This window comes from Poecilia reticulata, chromosome 18 (genome assembly GCF_904066995.2).
Source record: "Poecilia reticulata chromosome 18, P_reticulata-male-v2, whole genome shotgun sequence".
In the NCBI taxonomy this organism is placed as follows: Eukaryota; Metazoa; Chordata; class Actinopteri; order Cyprinodontiformes; family Poeciliidae; genus Poecilia; species Poecilia reticulata.
In genome coordinates, this window is record NC_088847.1 from 11,781,531 (window position 1) to 11,807,784 (window position 26,254).

The following is a 26,254-nucleotide window of genomic DNA, read 5'->3' on the forward strand; positions in this document are numbered from 1 at the left end:
GATGTGACCGACCTCATGAGCAGCCGAACACAACAGCGATCGACGGTATTACTACCACATGCTTGTCTGTACGAAGATAACTCCGAGTAAATCTCCCATTTTTTTCATCATTACATCGTATGCTTAATGGTTAAATCAAGGATTAACATGTCAAGTTGGATCCAAAACAATAAATGTGAGTTGTGACTACAAATCTGTTTTTATTACAGTTTCTTTGTAAAGCAGTAACTTTTCACGCATGTGGTGCAAATATTCACACACAGCCTGACATTAGTGATCAAAACACAGTTCAGATTTTCACAAGCAAGTCCAAAATGCATCTGACACAAAACGCTGTTGATCAAATATTTGGAAGATTTTAAAAATAATAATAAAAATAAAAACAAAAAACAAATATCCTCCAGCAATTCAGGACAACCTAATATTTCCATCATCATCACGTTTGTCAGCCCGAAAAGGTGACAGAGTATATTTGTCTGCTCCATGTTCCACATATTGTGCAAAAGTAGCGCAGTCACACTTTTGATAATATCTACACAGTAAAAACATCAATATTAAACTTTAACATTGAGCCACGTTATTTGGCAAACAAAAATGAATAAAATAACAGACACCAGCGAGAAGAAAACCATCACTGAGCCAAAGAAATGTTGAATATAAAACGTATAAAAAGAATTGCCAACCACTAAAGTCCCTTTATGGGGCTTGTATGAAACACATTAAATATTTGCACAAGCAATTTAGCGCTCCTTATTTGGAATTTTTTTAAAATCTGACCCTTGGTAAGGCATCTCTGTCTCTACCATTACAACCGTGTTTGTTAGTCGGAGGTCCGCTCTACCTGAGCTACACTTCCGCACGAGGGCGGAGAGAGCTGGGCACCTTGTTACAAAAAACGTTACACACACAGTTTAACCCTTTTAAGAGGAACACACTACATGGAGTGTGTCTCAAATATAAACTTATTCAATTCAAATTAAGGTCAAAATCGAAGCTCCTAATATGACGTGTGAAAGTGAAATCGGTACGGTGTGTATGAGTGGAGGATGTGTGTGAAAGTGCTGCTGTGTGAACTCAAAGTGATCCAGAGCCAGAGGCAAGTTAGTCGGCAGTCTGGGGCTTAAAAAGCTGATGGCCTTACCAGGTCCTCAGGTGTCCTGTATCAGTAATCAGTGCTGCGTGTGACAGATAAATGCCCCAGCCTAACCACAACATTCCTGCAGAGGTTGTTGCAACACCTTCATACAGCTGTGTGCGCACCGGGATTGAAATTAAATTAATCTCATGTTTGACAATATTTACGTGAGGTTATTGTTTGCTTTGGGTTTACTTAGAGGATTTAAAGTAAACAAGAGCTAAATTAAAGTCACGCATCAGTTTCCTTCATCTTCGGATTTCACAAGTAACCTTGTATTTCTTTTGGTGTGTCTCATAAAAAATTGAATGAACTTTTATTGAAGTTTGTAATCAGAACGAGTCAAACTGGGGAAATGTGTGTTGTTGTTTTTTTTTTTTTGTTTTTTAAATAATTTTGCAAGGCACTGTATATCAGCAACATCTGGAGCTGAAATCTTTTGGAAATTCTGTTTTTGCCATCAGGAAGCTATGCAGCTCTGCTAACGGACTCACATTCTAGACAAAGCTTCGTCTTTTAGACGCGTATAAATTAAAGCGATAGAGCAGAGCACATGGGCGCACACGGGAGCACCTGCCCTGCCGATATCGCCACCCTCCCACCAGCTCCAGTAGCTCCATCTCTGACCTCTCACCTCTCTGCAGAGGAGGGAGGGAAGTTAAAGACAAGTCCCTTTGGGGATGTGTAAAGTGTCACATTATCCTGCTCCCCCTCTCTCCAAGCCTCCACTACAAGTCTGCCGCTTGTCTGCCCCCACAGAAGCCGCCGCCGCTGCCGCTGCTGCTGCTGGGGGCGCCGCTGGTGGAGCCACAGGGGGGTCAACTGCCGCCGGGGTTTTCCAGAAGACCAAGGAGCATGACGTGATGCAGCGGCAGCGAGTGGTGGACCTCTGGAAAGACGGCAAGTCAGAGGGAGCTATCGGGCTGGAGCTGAGGATGCCCAAGTCCACGGTTCACAGCATCATTGTCAAGTATCGGCTTAGCAACACGGTGGAGAACCTGCCGCGTAACGGGCGACCAAAAAAGCCCTGACGGGAAGGCGAGGGAGAGGATCCTGGAATGTAGCAAAACTGATGAAACTGAAAAAAAACTGGATTTTTAAAACCAAGAACAAATAAAGACGAAGCTCCAAAGAAGACCTGATAACAAAGCACTTACGCACTGCTGGAATGTGAGGAATATAAAGATGGAAGAACAATCTCAAAACGCAGAAATTGAAGGTTTGAAACGCAAAATAAAAAAAGCAGTGGCAGCACTTTGACCCACAAAAGAAAGCAGGCAATCAACTGCTTAAAGAGTGGACCAAAAATAAGCAGGGAGAAATGAAGGGTGCTGCTGAAGGGAAAAAAAAAGCTTAAAAAAAAATCTGTCTGGAATGAAAGCAGGAGGACAAAAAAGGAGAGAATGTTAATGCAATCAAAGGTTTTTTAGAAAAATGCAGCAAAAAGTAGTTTTTTTTTTAGATCTTCTCATACAGATTTCTTGAGACTTCTTTTTCTGTCTTTCCCTTTGAGCCAAAAGATTTCCCTCCGGATCCATCCTTCATCTGCAGGCTGACTGAACAAGCCGGTTCCCTCGATCTGACCCTGTACTCCCTCATTCCTCCACAGTCCTCTCGTCCTCCACACTCACACGCATACACACACACCCCAACACACACACTTGCACACAGATAAAAATACAAACACTTTGGATATCTCAAACAACCTGAAAATCTGCAAGGAACTTTTGCTAATCTCCTCGAATGCAGGAAGATGAAATCCAAACTCAAAATAGAGAACGAAAAACCGGGCCAAGTTCATCTCGCAGAGAAAGTTCAGGAAGAACTCAAAAGGAGAAAAGGTTGTTAAGTTTAAATCACTTCACCCCGTGGATCGTCTTGTTTTAGGATCTCTAAAGTCAACCAGGCATAAATCCAAAACCCACTGATTTGTTGAGAGCTGATTTGTTGCCTTTTCAACAGAATCAGTAGCAGCTACCCTAACCTGACAGACTGCCAACAAAATATGTACTGTAACGCAAGTGGAACAATATTACTTGCTCCTGCACCTTTTTTTTTTTTTTTTAATGGGAGATTGTCTCCTAGCTGGGGATACCGCTCCGTCGAAGTATCCACATTTCCTGTTTTTAGACCTCATGACTACAGAAAGCACTATTTATGAGCCGCTCTTCCTCATAGATGAAGTCTGTAATCTGTCACTGAAAGAAAAAGGGAGACTCGCTTTGAAGCCCGAAGAGACATTTTTGTTCCTCGAGCTGCTTTATTGTGACAGCGTGATGGATTCCACGCGGTGGAAAATGTCCCCCGATCCCAGAGAAAATAAAACACTCCTGTCTGCATTATCGCTTTTTCCGAATGCAGCGTGTGTGTGAGTGTGTGTGTGCAGCAAAGCTGTGCCTAACATCTTATCATGAGGAGAGCTGCGCAATCCCCTCTGCTGTGTTTCTGGACGGAGCAAAATTAAAAATTTTGGTTAAGAGCTGTGTGACTGTTATGACGCTAAATTCGAGTGGCATTTCAGGTTAATTTTAAAGGTTTGTGTGTGGCCTGCAATGAGTATACATGGTATTTGTTCACATTTGCAAGTGCTACGTCCTTGTAAATGTGTGCATTTGTGCATGGTAATTGAGGGAATTTTTTATTTTTATAAACTCTAGTTTGTGTTTGTATTTTTAAACAATGGTGCCAAGGAATCTTTCCCATTTCATATTTTTATGTAAAATACTTTTCCAGTGCAAAGTTTTTCATTTTTCCCACATCAGATTTAGCCAAAGAAATATATTTACCACACCAAATTGGGATAAGGGGTAATGGATAATGGGATAAGTACGAGATGGCATTAAAACAGAGGTAAAAGAAAAGAAAGTAGCAGCGCTGTAGCTTAGTGGAGTGTCAGGAATCAGAACTGAAATACCCTTAAATAACCCTTAGTAAATAAAAACAAGCTGCAACTTAGAGCTTCGACATCATAACCAGTGCAGAAGAGATGAATGTTTTCTCTTTTCTCGTTAGCTGACCAGAAACCAGAACTGTTGTTGCTTGAAAATGCTAGCCAGAAATAGCTAACTACGAAAGTTTATGGTATTTACCCCACGTCACTTCAAATGAAAATGGAAAATATTCTATTGCTTTTGTGACAAAAAAGGGGCTAATTGAATAAACTTAAGATAGACTGGAGCAAACACATTGACATCCTTTACTTCTCTCCTCACACTTTTATCCAGTTAAATTTAAACAAAGCCAGACTGTAACTTAAAACATTAATAGAATAAGTAGAATCTTAAAACTGATTTCAAAGACATTGTTTGGTTAGTAATAAACAGTAGCGAGTGCTTGCTTCAGTACTAGTTAGGCGCTGGGTCTGTATATATCTGGATGATCAAATACAGTAACTTAATAATTATTAAGAAAACCTCTGGCTACATCATAATATAATCTGGATTAGTGCAGCGCAACATAGTTTGAAGTCATTGTAATGGATAGAGAGATCACTCATCATCTGGGGCGCACGTTTGCTATGAACAAAACGTCAAACAATATCTACGATTAATGGCTGTAAAAAGAGAAAGCAATAATTCTTTATTGTCCCTTTCATTCTGGTTCTCAGCTCTAAGCTGTTACAGTTTTTTGATGTTCAGGACCAGATAAAATAAAGCATGTGTACATCAACGTACAACAGTGCATTGACCTGCAGTCCTTGAACGATCGCATGCTTTTTAGCCGCATCACCTCGACACCTTGGACATATGCTAAGCTGTTTCTAGCCAAGGATTCATTGACGTGCTTTTTTCTTCTCAGTTGGACATTCATTCTGAAACCAGCAACAGAGTACCTTAAAACGGCTGATTGGTTGACAATTTCAAGACATACGTTTGTTCCTGATTAAAGGTTTTGCCTGAGATGCGCTCATGCGAGGCTTTATAGAAGCAAATGTAATGCATTTCCTGTCGTTTCCCTCGATCAGATGATATGCAGCATCTTACAGGGGAGAGACGCACCAAGACCTTGGCCAGGCTTTTTTTAATAGCTGTTTTGAACTTTAGATGATCCATCAAAAGTAGTTTAGAGTTTTGGGTCTTTGAGAGTTGACTGATGGCTGTGCTTGGAGTTTAAAAGCTCTTAGAGATGTGCTCTCTTTCTTAGTGCTGGGTTTATCTTACCTTTACTTTAACTCTCACTGCCAACTTACTTTGGGGTAGGAAAACATTAACCTGCTGCTACAAGGAAGCTAAAGTATGGGAGGACCATGCTAATGTTAACCAAACAGCAGTTGTACACCTTGAAGTCACAAGGTTTTATTTTGTTTGTGTTTTTTGACCTTGGTATGGTGACCATGACGATGACAAAATTGGGGTTTTGTACACCCCTTGTGCACTGAGTCCAGATAAAGGAAAAGCTAAACAGTCGACTTGTGGTCCTGTGCTAACGGGGCTTCCGTATTTTTACGCACCTTTCACACACGGGCTCAGCAACCTAGAGATGCCCCGCCTGCTTCAGTATAAACATATAATCATTTGACAGGCTTTGTAAGTATTTTGTAAAGAATCGTACAACATTCCTCTAATAAACAGTCCTCAGATACAAAAACTGGATAGTGGAAGCAAGGACATTTCTGAATAAAACACGGCCTAAGTCTTCTGCCCAGTCACACACACATCGCACAGAGACCTGAGCGAAGCAGCTCGGCCTTCGCCCAGTGTCCAGAAGGGGGACGCAGTTTTCGTCTCGCGACTAAGTCGATGAGAGCTAATTTCGACACTTTGTACTGGAGGTCATTTAATCAGATTACGTTCTTCCATCATCTAAAGTCCTGTGTCGGTATTACTGATTGTTTGCTCTCGTACGCTGTAAACAGAATGACTGCTCTCACCCTAAAACAAGAAGTCAAGTGGCTCGAATGAGTTGTGGTGTGCCTCAGGCATCAATCCTTGGTCCCCTCCTGTTTTCCAGTTACACGCTACCTCTTGGATACTGTTTTTTGAGTCCTAGCCACAAAGTTCTTACCTCCACCAGTTAAAAATATTCAGGCGCTTTTAGTGATAAATTATATTCTTGACTTCTATTTTAACAATGTTAAGATAGAAAGATTTTATTATCTGTCTAAAGCCCTTCTGTGGAGAGACAATCTTAATCGCTTTTTGAGCATTCCTGATTTCTTGACTGATCTGTTTTCAGTTAAGTATCAGTTTTTCCTCTCTGTTCTACATTTTTATTGTCTCTTTTGTTCCACATCTCTGGCTCTAAAGAATTTTCTCCTGTTGTGCACCCCTTGTTATTTCTCCCAGTCTTTACCTTGATTTTTTTTCAGTCTCTTATCAGATCTTGCCTGCTCCTACCATACTCACGCACACAGTTATTTCTCTCCGTCTCCTCTCTTGGCCTCTGCTGGAAAAATGCCAGTACATTTTCCCATAACTGGTCCCCTCTCACGGTTTCACCTTTTTTTTTTTTCCTTCCCTCCAACATCATCAACCCAATATGCAGCTTATCGCATCTGTGATCAGCAAGCCAGTGTTACGACAGTTTATCTTTCCCCGTGGTGCAAGCGAAAGCCGTCCTGCGTTGGGTCTATTCCTGGCTTTTTGTTTTGAAACGAGCTCTAAACAATGCCTTCAGGACGCTTTCATGAAAACCCACCGATGTGGGAAACACAGACCCTGTGCTGGTCAGGTGTGTGTGTCATGCAGAAAGGTGTTAGTTTTCATCCATGTGTGTTTCTGTATCCTTATGTGCCTGCGCATAAAAAAAAAAAAAAAGATGTTTACTCATTGCTGGCCTCGCTTTCTTTCAGTCAACAGTTACGCATTTCTAGGTTTTGCCCTTATTGCAAACACGAATCATGATACTGTATATATTATTGACGTACTGTAATATGCAAGTTTTCTGAATAAAAACCATAGTAATGTACCCCCTGGAATGCTGCTTATTGTTGCAAAAGCCGTGCGATTACCATGTTTAAGTGCACTTATTGTCATATTTTCAAACATAATGTCTCGGTAGAGTTAACATCTGTAAACACAGCAAAGATGGAGATTGTTGGAGAAAGTGCTTCCAGCTCAGGCCACATTTACCACAAGCCATGTTCTTCAAAATGTAATGTTTGCATCTTGCTCAACTACAAATGTTTTTGTTCGCCGAGATAAACATCTAGGAACAGATTGCTGTGTTTTTCTTTGTTGTTTTTTTCAGTGATTATGGCTGATTTGCTGATTTTTTCTTATTATTTATTTTTGAAAATAGAAAACAAGTATACTGGTTTAAATTTATTCCTGCTCCTACGCTCCCAACAGCTCAGACGTTTAAATACGACATTCGTTGTCAAGGCTAAACCTTAATCTCCCCCAACTGAGGAAACTTAAATTGTTGATACTTTTGTGCGTGTGAGGCTTTTTTTTGTTTGTCCTTTTAGCCGTGGTCTTACTCAGTATGAATGTTATGTTTACAGTGGCTATAAAAGTATTCACGCCTTTGTTGCTTTACCTATTTTATCGCTTTGACAAATCAACAACAAAATTTTACACTCTCACATGCCATTTTTAACCTAATCGAGCCTTGATATGAATCCTCTTCGACAGCAGCCTCCCCGTTGCCGCTCTCCCAACCCAGACAGGTCAGCAGTCGTCGTACGCAGAGTCTTAACACCTCGTAACTCCTTCAGCGTAGATCAGAGCAGAGGTGTCATGGCGTCCTCTCTTGTAAAGTCTCCTTCTTACGCTGTCACTCGGTGTGTGAGGACGCCCTGATCTAGACAGATTTACACTTGGGCCATGTTCCTTCCGCTTCTTGATGATGAATTTAAGTGAACTCCAGGGGATGTTCAGGGCTTTAGACATGTTTTTGTGTCCATCCCGTGACTTATGGGGATCTTAGTGTTCTTTTTGTCTTCATGCCGTGATGGTAGCCAGGAATCCTGATTAACCAGTGAATGAACGGTCCAGACGCAGGTGTCTTTACACTACGACCACCAGAGACACAGTCACTGCACTCTGGTGATCTCCAGCCACTCGTTGTGAGGCTGCTAGCACCAACTAGATGGACCTCTGTTGAATTAAGTTAGTCGCTTAAACCGAGGGAACCGTTGGATAATTGTGCACCAATTTTATATCAAAGTTGTCACTTTTATATTAAAGGCTGTTTTGTTGATCAAGATAGGTTTACGGAAGCAGTAAAAAGGGTAAAACATCTGAGGGGGTTAATACTTCCAGTTGGGTTAGCGTCAGCTTGCCTGGCACAAGTGGGTATTGCGTGCAGAGCCGCAGTTCATCGCTCAGGACAATGGCAGCTCCGTCGGTTTAGTGACAGGATCAGAAATAGTGTCTTTAATTCAAAGATCCCTTTCGCAGAACTTCAAATATGCCAGGGTCAAGGCTTATTCCTCATCCAGTTACCCAAATTGGTAGACTGAATATTTACTTTGGATCCAGTTTTTACAAAGTCAAAATGTCTCCCTTGACTATGCGATGGAAAATGTGCTTTCCCCAATGTAGCTCTGACAGACTACTGGACAAATGGACAGGAAGAGGGCATGGAGGCCGGTGTTGTTAACCACGTCATGTGATCACGCTGTGACACTCCCGGTCTTCCTCCTAGAAACCAGTGGGTTAATGCAGTGCATTCTGGGATGAACCGTTTTTATACCAGTCTCTTTTGTTCCCTGTATGCATTTCAGTCCTTCATGGCCAAACATCAAGGGACAACAAGGGCCAAACATCCTCACAACTTACCATTCACTAGATGTCTTCTCTTTCTTTGGATCGTTCTCTATGAACCTGAAAATGGTTATGCATGAAAATCCCAGTAGGTCATCAGTTCCTAAAATAGTGAGACGATTCCTTCTGGCTCCAACATAAACGTTCAAAGTGTCTCGAATCCTCCGTCTTCCCCGGTCGGCTGCTCAGTTTGAACAAAAGCCATTTGTCTCCTTCACGTCTGGAAGTCTGGATGCTCATGTGATTGATTGATTCATGGTTGTCATGAAATGGTGGTGGTTTCCATTGAGCCTGGGCCGTTATGAAATGAGGGTATTGTTGGAAAAAGGTTCTTGAAAATGACCTTGACCACAAAAAAGCTCAATTAAATCAACACTCTTGTCATCTCTTAGGATGACAAGAGTGCCATTGAAATAAAACACCCCCGTTGCTTGATTAAGACAATGCCTTACACCAGCTTTATAAGCATTTAACACCGTGTGATGTCTTTCGAAGAATAACACGCTTTGATAATATATGACTTCTGCTCTTTAGTAATTCAAGAAACAGTGCTGGTCTTCATCTGATCTGATGGATTTTTCTTCTTTTTTTTTTTTTGTTGGTGCTCCGTCTGTGGAAGGACAGAAAGCAAAGACGTACTGAACCGGCTGACCCGAGCTTGTGTTTCTGTTTCCCCCCCTGCAGTCCTGAACGGGCCTCCCATGTCTGTAAAGAAGGAACGGGAAGCAGAACTGCTGGTGAACCGACGGGAGCAGCGCAGCGGAGAGGTCATCTGTATCGACGACTAGACGACACACACGCGCGCTCGCACACCTGAAACCCATTTCCTGCTAGAAAGACACCTTCGATTACTCCTCTGCAGAGGAATGGTTTTTGGGGGGGGCGGGGTTTTTTTTTTGGTTTTGTTTTTTTTCCGCAGGAGAAAGCAGCGCCACTGAACCGCGCTCTCAGTGTTACAACTATAACTAACTGACTGTCTGAAGGCAAATGTACCCAAACAATAGTGATTGTAATTGCTTCATTTGAAACAAACATAACTTCAGCCGCACACACAGCGCGTCATCACAGACAGTCCAAACCTGCCTCCAACTTTTTGTGACCATTTTTACGTCTGCCTCAAACCATTATACTCCTCAACAACGGCCTCCTCAAGTGGGCCTCCTCCTCCTTGAGATGCTTCAGACCTCACCTATGCACACACACACACACACACACACACACACACGCAAACATAAAGAAATGCTAAACCCAACCTTACCCCAGAAACCTCCTAGATCTGTCAGTAGACCGTATCCCCTTCCTCCTCTTCCTAAGCTTCTCTCAGAAAGTTGCATGTGAGACTATACTCATTTCTCCCCACGGCGCTCCATCGTCCCCTGAAGCATGCTCTTATCACAACAACGCTGTCTTGTGGAATCAGAAAGAAAAGAAAAATGTTATCAAGCTGTGCCTAAACTCGTTTTAATACTATTTCTAATGCTCAGAGAGAGAGAGGCTGACTCTCCAGTGTCTGAGTTTAAGCAGCTCCAAGCACAGCTCAAGCTATTAGTTTGGTTTTTTTTCATTTACCTTTTATTTTGCTCTTTTTTTTTTAACGGTACGTGTTCAGATAAAACTCATGTGCAAAAGTATGATATAAATATATTCAGGACTTGTTTGACCATAAAGTATTTTCCAGCATCCTTATCTGCTTTTCCTGGTTTGAGCTCATGCACAGAGCTTCGAGGCGTTTCGAAGGGGGTTTGTTTTAGGAAAGGCCTCGAAACGTCGCTACTTTTTAGGATTCCCCTACGAATGTTTATAACCTTTCATAAGCAAATCAGTGTTATTGAAACCTGTCGACAACCCTCTGCACTGCTCTTACCTTTACTTACCGGCGCTTTAAATCAAGAATTTTATTTTGTGTTTCCTTTTTTTCTTTTATTATTATTTCTGTTTCCTTCTACAAAATCCTGTGATATACTTTGCATATTTAAGCAGCTCATTCGTGTTCTCTTGTATTTTTACTCTCCCAGTTATGAGCATTGTCGTTGTTGATGTTGCTGTCGTTCTCGCCGTTGCTATTCGAGAGAGAGCTTCTACCAAAAGAGACATATCTTTGTAACTATAAAACATTTTTAAAAAAACTAAAAAAAAACCACAACAGTACGCGTGCCACACAATACACAGTTCTGCCATGTTCGTCCCATTGTTGCAAGAGAACACAAACGAAGAAGTTGAGCTAACTTCAGAAGTGCATATGTAACACGAGAAAGCAAACTCTCCTTTTAGTTTTGGGGCTTAATTATGTACGTCTGTAGAAACTAGGTCATATGTAATCCTAATTGCTTCTACCGAGATCTCAGTCCATTTCAGCTCCATTAAAAGTACACAAGAGCTATCCAGAGAATCAGAGAGGGGACTTTTATATATCGCGTCATTTAAAAGCGCCTTAATAAACATAGCTGAACACATGTAAAGTCAATGAAATACATTTAGAAACTGATGTCAACCTGTAAATTCCAGTGTCTTCTGTTGCAAGTGGAAAACTGAAAAGGTCTTTAAAAACAACGTAGCTCGTCAACTTTTCCCCCAGGATTTATAAAAATTTATGTTGCTTTAAAACAAATATTCAACAACCCCCAAACTAAAATGTTGAGTCAAGAACAACAAATTATTGCTTTGTCCACTCTTGTTTTGTCCTCGTTTCAGGATTATTCGGTTGATTTCTGGGTATCTTGTGTCACTGTGTACGTGGTGGTGCCGATGAACTGACGAGTGGAAGTAAAAACACGTCAGTAATGACACTTCTCCTTATTTTCTCTTTTTTTGTTTGTAATAAAACTGAAAAAAATGATGGAAATACCTACGTGTGCGTTTATTTTGAATCTTGTCGATTCACCACTTGCTAGCTTATCCTGGCTAGCTCGAGTTAGCTCGCTAGCTATATCTGATAATCAAACGATTAATAGATATAGTTAGCAATAACATTTAGATTTTACTATGTTAAAGGAATCGTTCTACTCTTTTATGTACAGTTATGTTCGGTTTTTATCACCAGTATCTTACAAACACAGAGTTGTTTTCAACTGAGAATCAAGCTAACGGCTAGTTAGTGTAGCTACTTTAATTGCCAGTTTCAGCCATCTGAAAATAAAAATTATAGTTCAGTTCATCAAACTTTACACCATTTTCTCTGCTTTTCAGTTTACTAGTTTTTATTGACACACATTGTCAGTTACTAACAAGCAACAATGTGAAAAAACTTCACAATTTTCTGATTTTAAAGCTATTTTAATAACTTTTGTAGTTTTACAGTTTCTCAGCTCAAAGTGGTTTTACGTTGTTTTGTTTCACAATACTTTAATATTATTGTTAAAATACTCCAAACAAATATATCTAAATCACCACTAATTGAGAGAAAGTTTGCAGAATTTCGGACAGAGTGGGTAAATTTTGCATAGTAAAATTGTGTGACGTAGACGGACTCCAACCAAATAAGATTGTGTGCAGAAATTGAACGTCAGCAACGTTTCATGGGTTATGCAACAATGCCGCCTTTTCTAAGGAAGTTAAATGTCATATAAGTTTTAAAATACTTCATCATGGCCTTGATTGCTAAATTTTTTAAGTGTCTTAAATCTTCACGAACAAAAATTTCCTTCTAGTCTTTCTAAGTTGAATTCTTTCAAACGAAATCCATCTGCCAAAAATCTGACCTTGATTTTCTTTTTCTTTTTTTTTTTCTTTTTTAATTTTCAGGTGAAGAAAAGAACAGTAAGGAATGTTTCTTCAACATTCACAAGGAATGAGCTCAGACAGGGCATGCATCCATCATTTATTTTACAAATCTGTTCACAAGACATTCAGGGCTGTTAAATGAAAAAGAAGGGGAAAAAAGTAAAAAATTATTCTAGGCAGGGATGTGTGTTAAAGCTGCGTGTGGTGATGATAGGGAGGGACAAGGCATGTTTTTCCTCAACTACGCGGTTCAGATTCAGATGTAGGAAGTGAAAATTTAGATCACCATCGCTGTGTGCGCGTGTGTTATGATGAATGCTGACAGGGAAATATGATGTCCACATGGATGTAGCGAGGGTGTGCGCGGAGGTGGGGGTTACACAGACGACAAAAAAAAAAAGGAAAGAGGAAGTACAAGGGATTTATTGTCTAAATTTAAAAAAGATTTCCATTTGAAAACATCAACGTTTGAGTCCAATTAGGAACACAACAATCGCTGCCGTAAAGTGCTGAGGAGAAACCAATGCGGTCCGGCCACAAAAACTCCTTATAAACAAGAGAGGGAGTGCTGAATCCCAACGCTAGAAATACACCCTGAAATATAACAGGGAATATTACACAAAGCCGCAGCTGAGGAGACGCAGGAGGAAGTTCCATTTACTAAAATATATATTTTTAAAAGTAACAGAAAAGCAATCTGGTTAAGGCAGGAAGATATTTGAATTATCTTTGCTCAGTGGTAAAAAAAAAATAAAACCTCACATTCAAGGTTCAGTTTTGTCATTTTTGCCAAAGCTATCTTTTTTTTCTTTTATTTTTTACAAACCCACAAAAGCAGAATTTTAGTTATTTTTGTTTAGTCTGACATAAACACCAACTCTATTACAGCTGTTCATAACTTAAGTTGCACAAACACAATCTGCAAAGAAAACATCCAGTCTTTTTTTCTTTTTTTTTTTTTAACTTTCCAAGTCAGTGGCGGTTCTTGGATTAGCCCTTATGGCCCAGTTCAGCCCATTCTCTGGAACCCTAAGAGCTGTAGTCCCGTTCGGGCCAGACAGACGGGACTGATTAGGAGTCTAATGTGATTGGTTCATCAGGTTGCATAAGAGTTTCTCGATAAATCCCGCCATGTTCTAGTGATGTTCCTTGGAAACGGGTCACCAGTGGTCCGAAAAGGCCTCAAGGATCCATTTCCATTGACTGAACATGCTAACAAGCACCAGTACGCAACTATATCCCTTGTGCTGTGCCGCCCTGGGCAGAAAACCGTATTGAAAATACCAAAAACCACCACCGACCCCATGACAAAAAGCTCGATTCATTTAGAGCTAATCTGTGATGAGTTAGCAAGCTAGAAAATGAACATGAGCTGTTAGTTCTTTATAAACCTCGTGGACTCTGACCGACGTCAGGCTGCTGCATATCGGCCAATGAAAAGAAAGTTTATGGTAGGAGTCTGTGACATAAATGAGCTTCGATCAATAAGATAGTCAGTGAAGTCTTAACGTTTAAATACAGATATTAAGATAATTAAGTGTTACTCTTAAGCTAATAAAAAAAATGCAATAGTGTTCAACTACTGTAGTGATCTACGCTTGTGTGAGCCCTTCATTGTGTTTATTTTATAATAAAAAAAATTTATAATATGCAAAGCTGAAATGTCAACAAAATAGTCGTGTCTGTTATTGTTTTGCGAGAAATCCTGACATTTCGGATGGCTACACTTGAGAATCTGCATGGAAACGTCCACAGATTCCTCACAGCTACTTGTGCTGAAATTCAATGCCAGAACACATTTTGACTCTTGCATAGTTGCATCACTTGAATCAGTCTTTTTTAGCGCCGCTTTGGCTTAAAAAAAAAGTTACAAAAAGTGTATGAGTAATAGCCATTGCATCATCAAACAGAGGAGGAACACCCTGGAAGAAAAAAAAAAGCAGATAAAGCAGAATATACAGCGGTATGCTTTGCTTGCAATGATTTGAACCTTGACTTTTAAACTATACAATCATTTCTCCTTAGAAGAAAAAACAAAACAAAAAAGAAATTCACATCCGTGTTATTCTTAAAATGTTCCCCATTTTTCTCTGCCAACTCAGAACTTCAGGCACATTCTGTAAAATAACACCCGACTTATATACAAAATATTTGAAAAAAAAAAAAGAGAGCAACTTCACACAGACGCCTCGCAACAACGAGATCATAAAATCAGCACAAAGTTTTTGATTCATCAGAGTTAGTTCACACACGAAAACAATCACACAAAGGCAGCATTATTTAAACAGTCAATGCCAACTGGAGAAAGCGTTTTATAGAGTCAGACTCTCGCAGATGTGCTCTCGTCTGTGGAAGGTGCACATCTTAAATGTGGGCTTGCTGAGAGTTCAGGCAATAACTTTATTGCGTTATACGGGGGCTAAGATGGACCTCCGAGGAATTTTTTTTATTCTGTGAAACTCTTTAATCCACAGACCGGCCTCCGTCACATCTGTTCTCTCGGCAGAAGTTCATCAAGGTTTTTTTTTTTGTTCACTGTAGGTCTTGGTTTTAATCCAAAACTGAATTCCAAAACAGGCTGCAGTCCAGAGAAGGAAAAAAAAATAAATCCTCTACAGCTTCCACAAATGTCAGCTTTGTCTCTCATATGAGCACATGTGGGAAATAGCTGTAGCCTTTTGTTTGGCCTTGTAGAAGAAAAAAAAAATTATATTATCCATTTTCAATGCAAACAGTTACATTCTGCAGTAATCCTGCTGGATTTGTGTGACGCGAGGATAGTTTGCGACCGAACTCAGACGAGCGCCGATCCTCAGTTGACTTTGAAGATGCTGAAAACGTGATTGGCCACCGGGTGGAGGCTGAAGGACGGGCCCGTCTTGGCCTGGAGTTCTGTGCCCTTCTCCAGCCGCAGGAGGCCGGACACCTGGCAGGGCTTCACAAAGTGGAAGGAGTGCGGCCCCGCGGAGGGCGTGGTCCCGTAGCCCTCCATGCACTGCAGCTTCTGGGGCCGGGACCCGTTGGTCACCACGTCCAGCTTCACATACTGAGACTGCTGCTCGTTGAACAGCACCTGAGGGGGGCGGGAAGACGACGGGTATGTTAACAAAAGAGCAGCTCTGCGGAAATGCAAAGAGATAGTTCTACGAATAATCAGGAATATTAATCACACAAATTATGAATAACTTTTTTATTGAGATTTCTGTAAATGTTTAAGTCATAACTTTAAACAGAATGAAGCACATTAACCTGAACTCCTGACACATGAGGGGTTGTTCAAACTAACCTTTTTGAGAATTCATTTAGTGTTGATAATTATTGATAATTGTCCGCTTGGCGGGAACGTTCATAACCTGTCAAAACACCTGACAGCTTAATTAAGAGTGATTAAAGACGTTTTATTCCAGCGTGAACGTCTATTAAATTTAAAGACTTTAAATATCAACAATAGCTTAATGTTGACGAGATCTGGACCCTTATCTTTGACCGGTCCCGCATTGCTGTACCCTATAAACGCTGAAGGACACCGTCAAAACAGAAATCTGATGCTGATTTGTAGCTGTGCATTCTGTCAGGAGCCTGATATTGGCAGGGATTCAATCCGTATTTCCTTTCTCTCGCATCAAAAGAAGCCAAAGGAAATGGACACAAAAGTTTGAACAATTCTAGTGGTTAAATATAACCATATTATGAGCACGTTGCTTTTTATCTCTGTTTTGCCGTTTCTAATCTTTCTGAAAGGCAGCCAAAATCCTTCTAACCCAGCTATTAGCATGCTAACAGCTGCTCTTCATTTTTGTTCCACTTGGTTGAAGCTTAAAAATATTTAATGAGAAAATCAAGAAGGAGCTTAGGGAATGAATACGCTTTCATGTTTGTTTATGGGGGCCTCTTGTCTTTTACAAGAATGTGCTGTTAGCAACGTTAGCATGCTACAGGAATTCAATCTGCATTTCTTTTACAGTTTACATTATTTAAAAACTAAACAATTGTGAATCACCATAGCTCTCAGTAGCCGCATGATTCTCAATTCTCAACAAAAAAAAAAAGTTAATTTATATTTGTGGTCAGTAATTATTTGCTACCTGGTACATCTAGCGTCTGTTCTTGGACTGAGCTGTTTTTTTTTAACTGAGATTTGATGCAACTTGAAGGTAAGGTAATTTTATTTATATAGCACATTTTCAGCAACAAGGCAATTCAAAGTGCTTTACATGAGTTAAAAGGAAATACAGACAAAATAAAATTAGTTGGATTAGTTGGAAAATTAGCTGATTAGTTGGATTTGTTCACTTTATTGGGCTTCGGAGCCGATTTTGATTACAATGAAGCCACATTTCCATAACTCTTCTCTTTTCCTTATTATAGCACAGTCAGCTAACTTTAGCATCTGAGCCACTACATACATAGACCAGGTGCAGCCTGTAAGGGCATTTAAAGCCAATCCAACTGGTAATTTTTCTATCAACATGCATTAATCCATGAAACAGAGTCCAGGTAGTCTTTTGGAATTGCTATAATTTGATATTTTTAATTTGCAACATAGTGCAGTTCTACTTTGAAGGTTCAGCCAAATGGTTTGCAATTCTTAGCTTTACCCTAATATGGTAAAGTTCAGTTGTATTGTGAATTCACAAACTTTAGGTATTTTATATCCTGACAAGAGGGGGCATCACACGACTATCCATATGCCGTTTCACACGACTGAATGTTAGGTCTTTCTGTGCCTTTTTTTGGGGATGAAGACAGTAGTTGTCTGCCGCTGAACATTTTGTACCAACCCTGCATAAGTCCGTACCTGCCTTGGGGACGTCTTGTACCAACTTTAACGATCAACAGATTCAAAGAAATGCTCGGAAACCTACTGATACTCGGCTGCAAATCTGGTCCAAAACAAAGAACAAACGGGAAAAAAAGCTAAACAATTAAGCTGCATTTTAACCAGAGTTTGAGCTCTTGTATGCTTTTCCTTTCCGCCAACCATAATTCGCCAAAACACGCTACGTTATTGTTTCTTTGAGTGTACAATAGAAGCAATTACATGTTTTTTAGTGTCCAGTTCACAGCCTTTCCAAACGAGTTTATTGTTCAAACTGGACAAAAAAATAATGCTAATAACCATAAATTGGCCACAAGTGAGCAGTTGAGCTTTACTCAGACAGAAGGGCTCCAAAATATGTTTCTCTGCTCAATTATTACAAATATTTACTCTTTTTTCCAAGCTTTGTAGTGACCTAAAGAATGCTAAGACATTAACGCGTTAAAAGGTAGTGGTGCTGTTTTAAATGAAGCAGATATTTACAGGTTACAGACTTTGTGAAGCTCACCTGACAGTACAGGAAGTAGACTCCTGCTCTCTGCACCGTGAAGGTACCTTCCTCCCTGTTGTACCTCACCGCTTTAGTCATATTGAGCGACCTCTCCTCCCAGCCTTTTATCACGCCCCTTTCTCCGACTGAAAGCAACACAAATCAATGCTCTTTCTTGCCAGCTTGCAAAGTGTTAACAAACTTTTTTTTTTTTTTTTAAAATAATAATAATAATAAAACATCTCAATGACTCGTACCTTGCTGAGAGGAGAGTTTGGTTACTGGTGGAAAGTGGGAGACAATGATGGAGACAGAAAAAGGGGAAAGTCAATTAAGATTTTACGAGTGCAACCGTATAGGGGTATTTGATTCAAAACCACTTCAGCAGATGCTACACGAGACCGTAAGAGGGGATCTGCCAAGCCACTTACTCTCAAAATGAGACGCCGCTTTCCTTCCATTCCCGGTTTTCCCTCTCACCGAGCCCCCTTCAGACACAAAGACAGGCAGAATGTGAGTTTGAAATCAGAAAATTACTTCGGCTGACGTTTTTTCTTTCTTTCTTTTTTTTTTTTTTGATAAAACAATCACTACCATCTGTATCGCGCTAATAACACGGTGGGTTAATTTGGTGCCGTTTATATGCGGCCCGGCCGGTTTTTTAACGCGGTTAGCAGATGGGCTTAAGGGTTCCCTTTCACGTCTTTCAATATATTTCCTCAAACTGTTATTGTAAGTCAGAAAAGTGCGTGTCTCTTTTATTTTCCTTTTAGGCCCGCTGTGGGCTAATTTTAGTGCCAGCTGGTCGCAGTCATCTCGAAGATAGAGACCAGAGAGAAAGGATGGAGGACGGTGGGGTTTGTGTGTCTGCAGGGAGAGTGAAGGGGGGAGGCAATAAAAACAAGATGGACAGTGGAAAAGTGAATAAGAAAGCATTAAAGACAGGCATTCGGAGGCGCAGCTAAGGGGCTCGAAGGCTAAATGAGAAAAATGAAGAACTGGAAAAAGAGAGTCGAGAAGGTCTTTGGCTCCTCCGTGACCCAAAACGGTAGATTAAGAACAGAGTTTAGCAACAGCTACGGCCGCCTTTCCAGACAAATATGACAAATAAAGTAACAACACAGCCGAAGAAAACGTTCCCTCTCGCTGCTCACCGAAGGTTTATTTTAGCCTGAGGGGATTTCAAACACTGATACAACCTGAGCAGTGTTTGGAAGACGTAGTTTATGTTTCAGGAGGGAGCAGCCAGCCCACCTGACTGCTGCTATTATTCAGAAATACTACAACCCATTGCTAAATTAACTCTCAGGTGGGCGACCCTGAAAGATTTTAGGATTTTGCGAAAGGGGGGGCGGGGGGGGAGATGTGAGAGGGGGGGAGTGGAGCATAAAGCCCTCAGGGTGGCCAGGCTTTCCTGACTTGCGCTGTCAGTCACAAGGAGAGAACATTACAGCAGTGTCTTTCCAAAAAAGCTGGACGGCTGCGGTCAAGTTTCCATAAACTGGAAAAAGCTGTTTGGGCATTTTTTTTTTTTTTCTTTTCTCCCCTTATTGATATCCATGAAATTCTGCACGGTACCTCTTAGCATCTCACGCATAGGGTAAATTTGAGCTGGACATGCTGTTCTTCAAGTAATGTTTTGTCACATTTGGATAGAGAATCCCCCCCAAAAGAAGAGAGAGAAAAAACAAAACAGACCTAAAGTTTACTCTCGGACAGAAACAGCAGTCCCATGATGGTGATGCAAGCAGATGCTATAAATACAGCAATGAAAGCTCATCAAATATCACCACTTTCACAACGAAATCGTAGCTGCGTTGGACGTTTGCTCAGGGTGAAGGAGTGGGGAGAGAAAAAAAAAAATCTATTTCACTGAACCAAAAGCGTGCAGCGAAACCTCTCTCTCCACCTCCGCCCCCCTCTCACCCCTCGCCAGCTGGCTTTCTGGGCTTCGAGACCGCTCTGGTCAGACCTGTAATTTCTGAGAGGGTAATCCAGCTGCCTACTTCTTCCTGTGTCAACTTTTAGCAGCGGTAGCTCATGCGGCCTGCAGGGCCTGACCAAAGTGGCATGTGGGCCGAGGCTGGCCAGCGTTTGTGTTAAATGCTCTTCCTAAAAAAACAAGTGAGTTCGCCTGGTATGTGTGTGTTGTGTCTGTCTGTGGCGATCGGAGCGACTGAAAAGCATAAGTTGAGGGGGGCGGGGGGGTAGTTGAGACAAAGCAGCTCTGGCAGGTTTGTATTACCGTCTCGCTTCACTCGCTCCAGCAGCAGCTCTCTCTTCTCCAGAATGAGCTGAACAATTGCCTTCCTCTGCGTGTTGACCTGTCCGAAAAAAACAAAACAAAAACACAAACAGAGAAATAACACAATTAAATAGTCTCCAATTAGTCTGTGAAAGTCTTAATTCAGGGCATTATAATCCGGATTAATATTCAGATTTGGAGACTAACAGCCAGTCTCGCCAAAGATGACTTTAAATGCCTTGAAGATTTTTCAGTCTCAAAAACATCAAGGCCTGGTTATTTCACACAGAAACTGATGATTACCGATACAGGAAGTGGAGGTGGGAGGCGGTGCGCCGCCAATTATCTTCCTGCGTGAAACACGTGCTGAGAAAAGAAGCAGATGTTTCCCTCCTTTCAAAGGGATTTTCCGGTAACAAAAGTCATAAAATAGTGTTGATTTAAACGGCCATGAATTTTTTTTCTAGCTTTTTTTTTTTTTTTTTTGACAGTAGTGGTGGGTTCTGCTGGTATCTAGAAATGATTTTCTATAATCCCAGGCATAAGAACTGAAGTTGGTATCCTGAAGACTCAATTTAGCATCTGTGCATAAATAAATGCAAATGTAATAAAGTATTTCTGAGTTTTGGTGGAGATAGAGTCATGCAATATATATATATATGCTTAGTCTTTTAATGCACTAATAGTAGCTGCAACCAAATAATTAGCAAATATTACTGGTTTTAATATTTGCTAATATTTGGCGGCAACTTGTAACAAGCACACGCTCCGCTCTCTTACCACTGGTGAAGGAGGAGCCAATCAGCACCGAGGAAAAACGAACGACTCCAAAAAAACACCAGCCAGTAGTGTGTTAAACAGCATTGTTGTTAAGAATTTCAGCCCCTCAAGCTACATTTCCAATTGAATAATTTGGATATCCTCAACAACAACAAAAATAAAAATCACAAACAGGCAAATTCTCCACAAACACCGTGGTACCTCGTTCCACAAAACGGTCGACGGATCCACAAATACCGAACCACGAATAGCCAAAGGTGCCCTGTGTGCTGAAAACCAACTGATTTAAAACATTAGCATAAATGTTTGTTAGCCCTATAGCCAAAGATGATGTAAGTAAACTTAAGCTCTTTTAACTTCTACAATAAGCTCACTTAGTTTATTTTACATTATTAGTGTCATTGACTCAGCAGTGTAAAGAACCATGTATTCTTTTTAAGCTGGAGTTGTTTCAGTATACTGTTATTTCGCTTTGGTTTCACATTTGAAATTTAGGTCTTGCAAAATTCAGTTGCTTTGATAGCTTAGCACATATCTCTCCTATCTCCCTCAAATTCAATATTAATCATTTTAAAATGCATTAAACCTCTTCATATTCAACATCTTTTTATGATCTCAAAGCCTAGTTTAAGTTCTATCAAATATAATTATTGGTTTCGACATAAATTTTGCAAACATATCCTCCAGTTCCAACTAATCTGGATTTGTGCCAGAAGAAGAAGAAGAAGACAGCGCAGATAAAAATAAAAAACACTGACTGCTTACACTTTTATAACAGAACCTCACGTTCAAAAAAAAATCCTGAACTGGCCCTTTAAGAGCTGCGTCCCTGCCAGAGAAATGCCTCGGCTCATCTTGCCATCTTTGCTTTAGAGCGCCCACTTCCTCGAGGAATGATTGCGACACCTAACGCGTGTTTTCACTCCTTTACATTCCTCAAATGTCTGGAAGAAAATGATTTCCAAGCCAGCAGACTTTTTTAAATCCTCGACTGAGGCCCCCACTGGAGCCTCGGCCCCCACAGCAGAGACGTTGAGGAGCTGCTGCTCCAGAGAGGGAGGGTGGGGTTGCAGGGGGGGGGAATAGAAACGAGTATTTAAATTTACTGCTACTGTTGAAATGGAGGCAGAGAGTCACACTTCTCTCTCCAGACCCTCGCTCGCTCGCTGGCTCTCATCTGGAGTTGGCAAACAGTCAAACGGACAGAATGGGGCCCCATGGGGAAGGGCTCCAGCATCAACACTCCACGTGTCCAATCTGTGTGTGTGTGTGTGTGTGTGTGTGTGTGTGTGTGTGTGTGTGTGTGTGTGTGTGTGTGTGTGTGTGTGTGTGTGCAGGTTTAGTAAACATGCTACATAGTCAATTTATCCCCCCCACTGATATGAAATCCAGCGGTTTTGTAAAAGCTCTGAACTCGAAACCAGAAGAATTTACCATCGGCTCCGGTTCTGGCTCGCGTTTTCGCCAATAAATTGTGTTGCACACAACAAAGAGAAGCGAAATAATAATAATAATATATATTTTTAAAAAAACATATTTATTGCTGTTTCTGCAAGTGTACCTCAAATATCGGCTCACGCTGACCCCCCCCTCCCCTCCCCAGCGTACAAGTAGCTTCGACGCGGGCTGCGGATGATTTACACTTGCTGCGCCTCGTCCCGCAGCCCGTTCAGCGCCTGAAGCCGCTCTCCGTACGCAGCCAGTCAGCGGCGGCGGCATCTCTGCTCATTTGCCAAATAGCTGAGGCTTTCCAGTAAATTGAGATAAAACTAGAGCGTAACTGGCACCAGGGCGATTAAACAAGTCGGCGGGGGGTGGGAGGAAGAAGGGGGTGAAATAAAAAAAAGAAAAAAATAGAAAAAAGAAAGTGAGCTGAGATTCTGCATTTACTCTGCTGTGCTTTCTGGACGGAAACTGGATCTAATCTGGGGAACCGTCCATCTGCCATCGTCTCACCACCACATTCTAGGATTTGTGTGTTATGCAGGTGCATCTTCATAAGAGTATTAGTTAAAATGTGTTTATTATATTAGGCACCTTGTGCCTTTCTCTCCTTCCAGACTTTCCGATCTGGATTTCCAGATCAAAAGCGAAAATTGGCTTGAATCTGAAAAGAGCTCCCAACAGAAGTCTTCTTTTTTTTCCTAGTCAAAGTAAGACACCTTGGACGCAGTCTGGGGTGAAGGACAGCTTCCAAACCCTTCATAGTCAATGGTTTGATTGTGACAATCCTCTCAAGGCTGCAGTCCTACGACACCTTTTTCCTTCCACTCAACTTTCCAATAATATTCTTGGACACACTACTCCCCATTTGGCGAATCTACTCCCATTGGAATTTGGCTCGCAACCCTCTCTGAATGGAGCGATTATCCCACTTGTCACACTTTGTCCTTCCACTAAACTCTCCATGAAGATGCTCTCAGCTGCCAGCTTTTGCTTCTGTTTTGTTTTTCAGCAATGACCTTGGTTGCCTTGCTCCACTTCGTGAGGGTGTCGATGACTTCCAGCTGGACAAGTCATCAGTCCTCCCCCCATTTTTGTGTGAATTGCTTTACATTTTCTCATATCGTCTTTTGTAGTTAAAGAACATGAACACAGTTAAGTTCAGGTGAGGCATAGGAAGCACATGCATCTATAAACCTGACCTCTGTGACACCCCGCTGGTGTATTTGTGTGCTGCTCACGCTTTTAAATCCAACCCCGAGAAGCAGTACACGATCAAATCAAGACACAAATCAGCAACAGAGTATAGGACGACGCCGGAGTTAAAGTGTTTGAATCGCGTTTAGCCATATAGGTGCAACTCCCCTCCCCGCTAAAGTCCCAGTAAGCCGCAGCCAAGAATGATCTTACACAACCCGTAAAATGCCTGTCAAAGTTGCAGCCGAGCTAATATCCTCGCTTTGCAAAAGCGCAAACGCCTGCACGCACGCGCTGCCTGGTTTACTTTCAAAAGTGAGACACCGAACCTGCTCGAGTCGGTCCTGCAGGATCTGGAAGGACTGGGACAGGTCCCGCGTCTGTCGCCAGGTCCACGCCGTGAACAGCGCGCTGCAGGCGGCCAGAGACAGAGCCATCAGGGCCAGGGAAGCCCAGACGACCCGCAGCTTGCGCACTCGCCTCTTCTGCAGAATCCGCTGCATGTTTGCTGCACTCCGCTCCGCAGATCGCTCACTCGCCGCCGCAGACCATCTGAAATTCATGCATTAACTCCATTCCAGCAGAGCGTGAAAGTCCACTCAGTCCAAAACGTCCCATTTATTTGTAGAGAAAGCAGCGCTTGCTCTTTTTCTTTTTTTTTTTTTAGTCACTGCCTTGTGGAGGAACAAATATGCAGTTTTCTTAAAATTTTCTTTAAAAAAAAAAAAAAAAGGCAACCTAAGATTGCAGCCTTTTCCCCTGATGGATCACAGCCACCATCCTCCCTGTGAGCAGAGCGTCTCCAAACGCGAGAAAAACTCTGCACATTTATGCGCACATCAACTGTTGCATCCTTCTGCTTGCGATTCGTTGACTCAGCGCTCTTTAAACCGCTTGCTGGGGGGTCAGTCTATTAGACAGACAGACAGACTGACTGACTGAGCACGCACACACACGCCGCTCCGGGGGCTGGGGGGTTGCGTGACACCATCAAAGGCGTGCGCGTAAAGAAAAACGCACAGGAGGCGCACCGGAACTTCTGCTGCCCGTCAAATCACTTTCATCAAGAGACTTGCCTTATTTATGTGTGCCAACCGTGTCGGCAACAGTACCGCTTGTGGCCACCAGGCGGCTGTAGAGGCACTCTGTGGAGGGGTTTTAGATCGTCAACAGGTGAAAAAAGTCATCAAAGACAAACTTGTACAAGGGACGCAAACAAACAAAAAAAATAAATGTACCTGAATGTTTTAAATACGTTTAAAATTTATGAATATAATTCTCAATGTCTGACATTGTCTAGTAAAATGTTTTCTGTCAGGCTACATAGCTGCTACATCGATGAGCTGCTCTAAGCTGTGGTTGGGGATTTGTTGTTTGCTGCTGTGCATGATCGTTTTGTGGCTAAAACAAACATTATTTTTTACATCAACTTCTAAGTTATGTGAAACTTATAGGAATTTGAAGGCTCAGAATCAGTCCAGTAGCGGTACCAATCCACATTGTCAGGGGGGAAAGACTTACCGGGTATAAATTCAGTTTTTAGCGATTGGAGTAACGCTTTATTCAAAGAATGTCATGAATATGTGTGTAGGGCTGCACCGATTGCAGTTTTCAGGCCGATCCCTGGTTACCAATCTTTAAAAAGCCTGACCTGCCGATTTTGATTTTAGCTGCTATACATTTTTTTGGTCTGAAATGTCACTAAATATAGCAAGAAAGTCACTGAGTTGACAACAGTGGGGTGAATATTGTTAACTGTCAGTCAAACCTCTCACTGTAGAGCAGAAGAGGACAGAGGCTGATTTATAAACCTTTGCTGACGAACATAAGATCAGGGGATAAGATTGGCTTTGTAGTGATTTGGGTTTTTTGTGTTTATTTAGGATTCTGTGTTCTGTTGAGTCTCCTTGTTGTCCCGTCTACCCTTTGATTGTGCCCAGCTGTCCCTTGTTTCTCCTGATTGTCTCCCTGTGTATTTAAACCCACCTGTGTTCCTTGTCAGGTCATCGTCTTGTTGCGTCTAGTCTGCTGGTAGTTTTGTCTTACCAGTTGCTACCAGTTTTGAGCCTTGGCCTTCTGCTCTTTCTGTGCTGCCTGGATTATTGTTTGTTTTCATCATTAAATTCATCATTTCATTCCCTAAAACCTGCATCTGCCTCACCACCTTCACTGCATATCATGACAGAAGGACCCGACCAAAAGTAACTACAGTGAGGAATGCAAAAAAGGAAGAAAAAAAATCTACAACATGGGCCTTGCACGTTGAATGAGTTAATATCTACAACTAAGGACTACATGGAGATTGTCCGACCATCTCCCGTCCCTGGAGTTGGTGGAGCTTGTAGTGGGAAAATTTAAGGTTACTGTGATTATTAGCTGAATGATTGCATAGCAGTATTAAGATGCATTAGCTCATGAAAGAGACTTCTGAAGCAGATGCTCTGGCCTTAGCATTATAATGAAGTCATTGAATTGTTCCTTTATCTCTCCTGGCTCCTAGTGAAGAAGACACAAGTGGGTATTTGTAATCTTTTTTTCATCTTTAATGAAAGAAAGTAACTATCTAAAAGGAAGATGGTATTTTAAATCTTTTTTTCATCTTTAATGAAAGAAAGTAACTATCTAAAAGGCAGATGGTGAGTATTTTTAATCTTTTTTTCATCTTTTATGAAAGAACATAACTAAAAGGCAGATTGTGGGTATTTTTATTCTATTT

At 41.4% G+C, this 26,254-nt stretch overlaps 2 protein-coding genes across 10 annotated transcripts in view; one reads left to right on the forward strand and one right to left on the reverse strand.

Moving 5' to 3' along the window:
- The window catches only part of chd3 (chromodomain helicase DNA binding protein 3), a 48,315-nt gene extending 36,635 nt beyond the window's left edge, over positions 1-11,680 (forward strand). For 7 of the 9 annotated variants that reach the window (XM_008435499.3, XM_008435506.3, XM_008435498.3 and 4 more), the window contains exon 40: positions 1,895-7,293. In XM_008435499.3, coding sequence (XP_008433721.3) covers positions 1,895-2,166 — 272 coding nt within the window. In that variant the 3' untranslated portion in view covers positions 2,167-7,293. Of the gene's footprint in view, positions 1-1,894; positions 7,294-9,528 lie in introns of those variants that run through there. The other 2 variants (XM_008435503.3, XM_017310471.2) reach the window with 2 other exon arrangements.
- A 968-nt stretch (positions 11,681-12,648) lies between these two features.
- On the reverse strand, positions 12,649-24,558 carry tnfsf12 (TNF superfamily member 12). Its single transcript, XM_008435495.3, has 6 exons — positions 23,868-24,558; positions 20,119-20,197; positions 18,305-18,361; positions 18,131-18,154; positions 17,892-18,019; positions 12,649-15,637 (listed from the first exon to the last, which is right to left on the reverse strand). Exons 1-6 carry the CDS (start codon positions 24,099-24,101, stop codon positions 15,377-15,379), a joined length of 783 nt encoding a protein of 260 aa, XP_008433717.1. The 5' UTR covers positions 24,102-24,558; the 3' UTR covers positions 12,649-15,376.
- Between the last annotated feature and the right edge of the window lie 1,696 nt (positions 24,559-26,254).

Bases quoted from the DNA above. Each gene is read 5' to 3' on its own strand.
- tnfsf12 (XM_008435495.3), bottom strand. From the start codon at position 24,101: ATGAATTTCAGATGGTCTGCGGCGGCGAGTGAGCGATCTGCGGAGCGG. The intron at 20,198-23,867 runs GTTCGGTGTCTC...TTTTTCGGACAG, and splicing joins TGCAGGACCGACTCGAGCAG to GTCAACACGCAGAGGAAGGC. The intron at 18,020-18,130 runs GTACGAGTCATT...TGTTGCTTTCAG, and splicing joins CAAACTCTCCTCTCAGCAAG to TCGGAGAAAGGGGCGTGATA.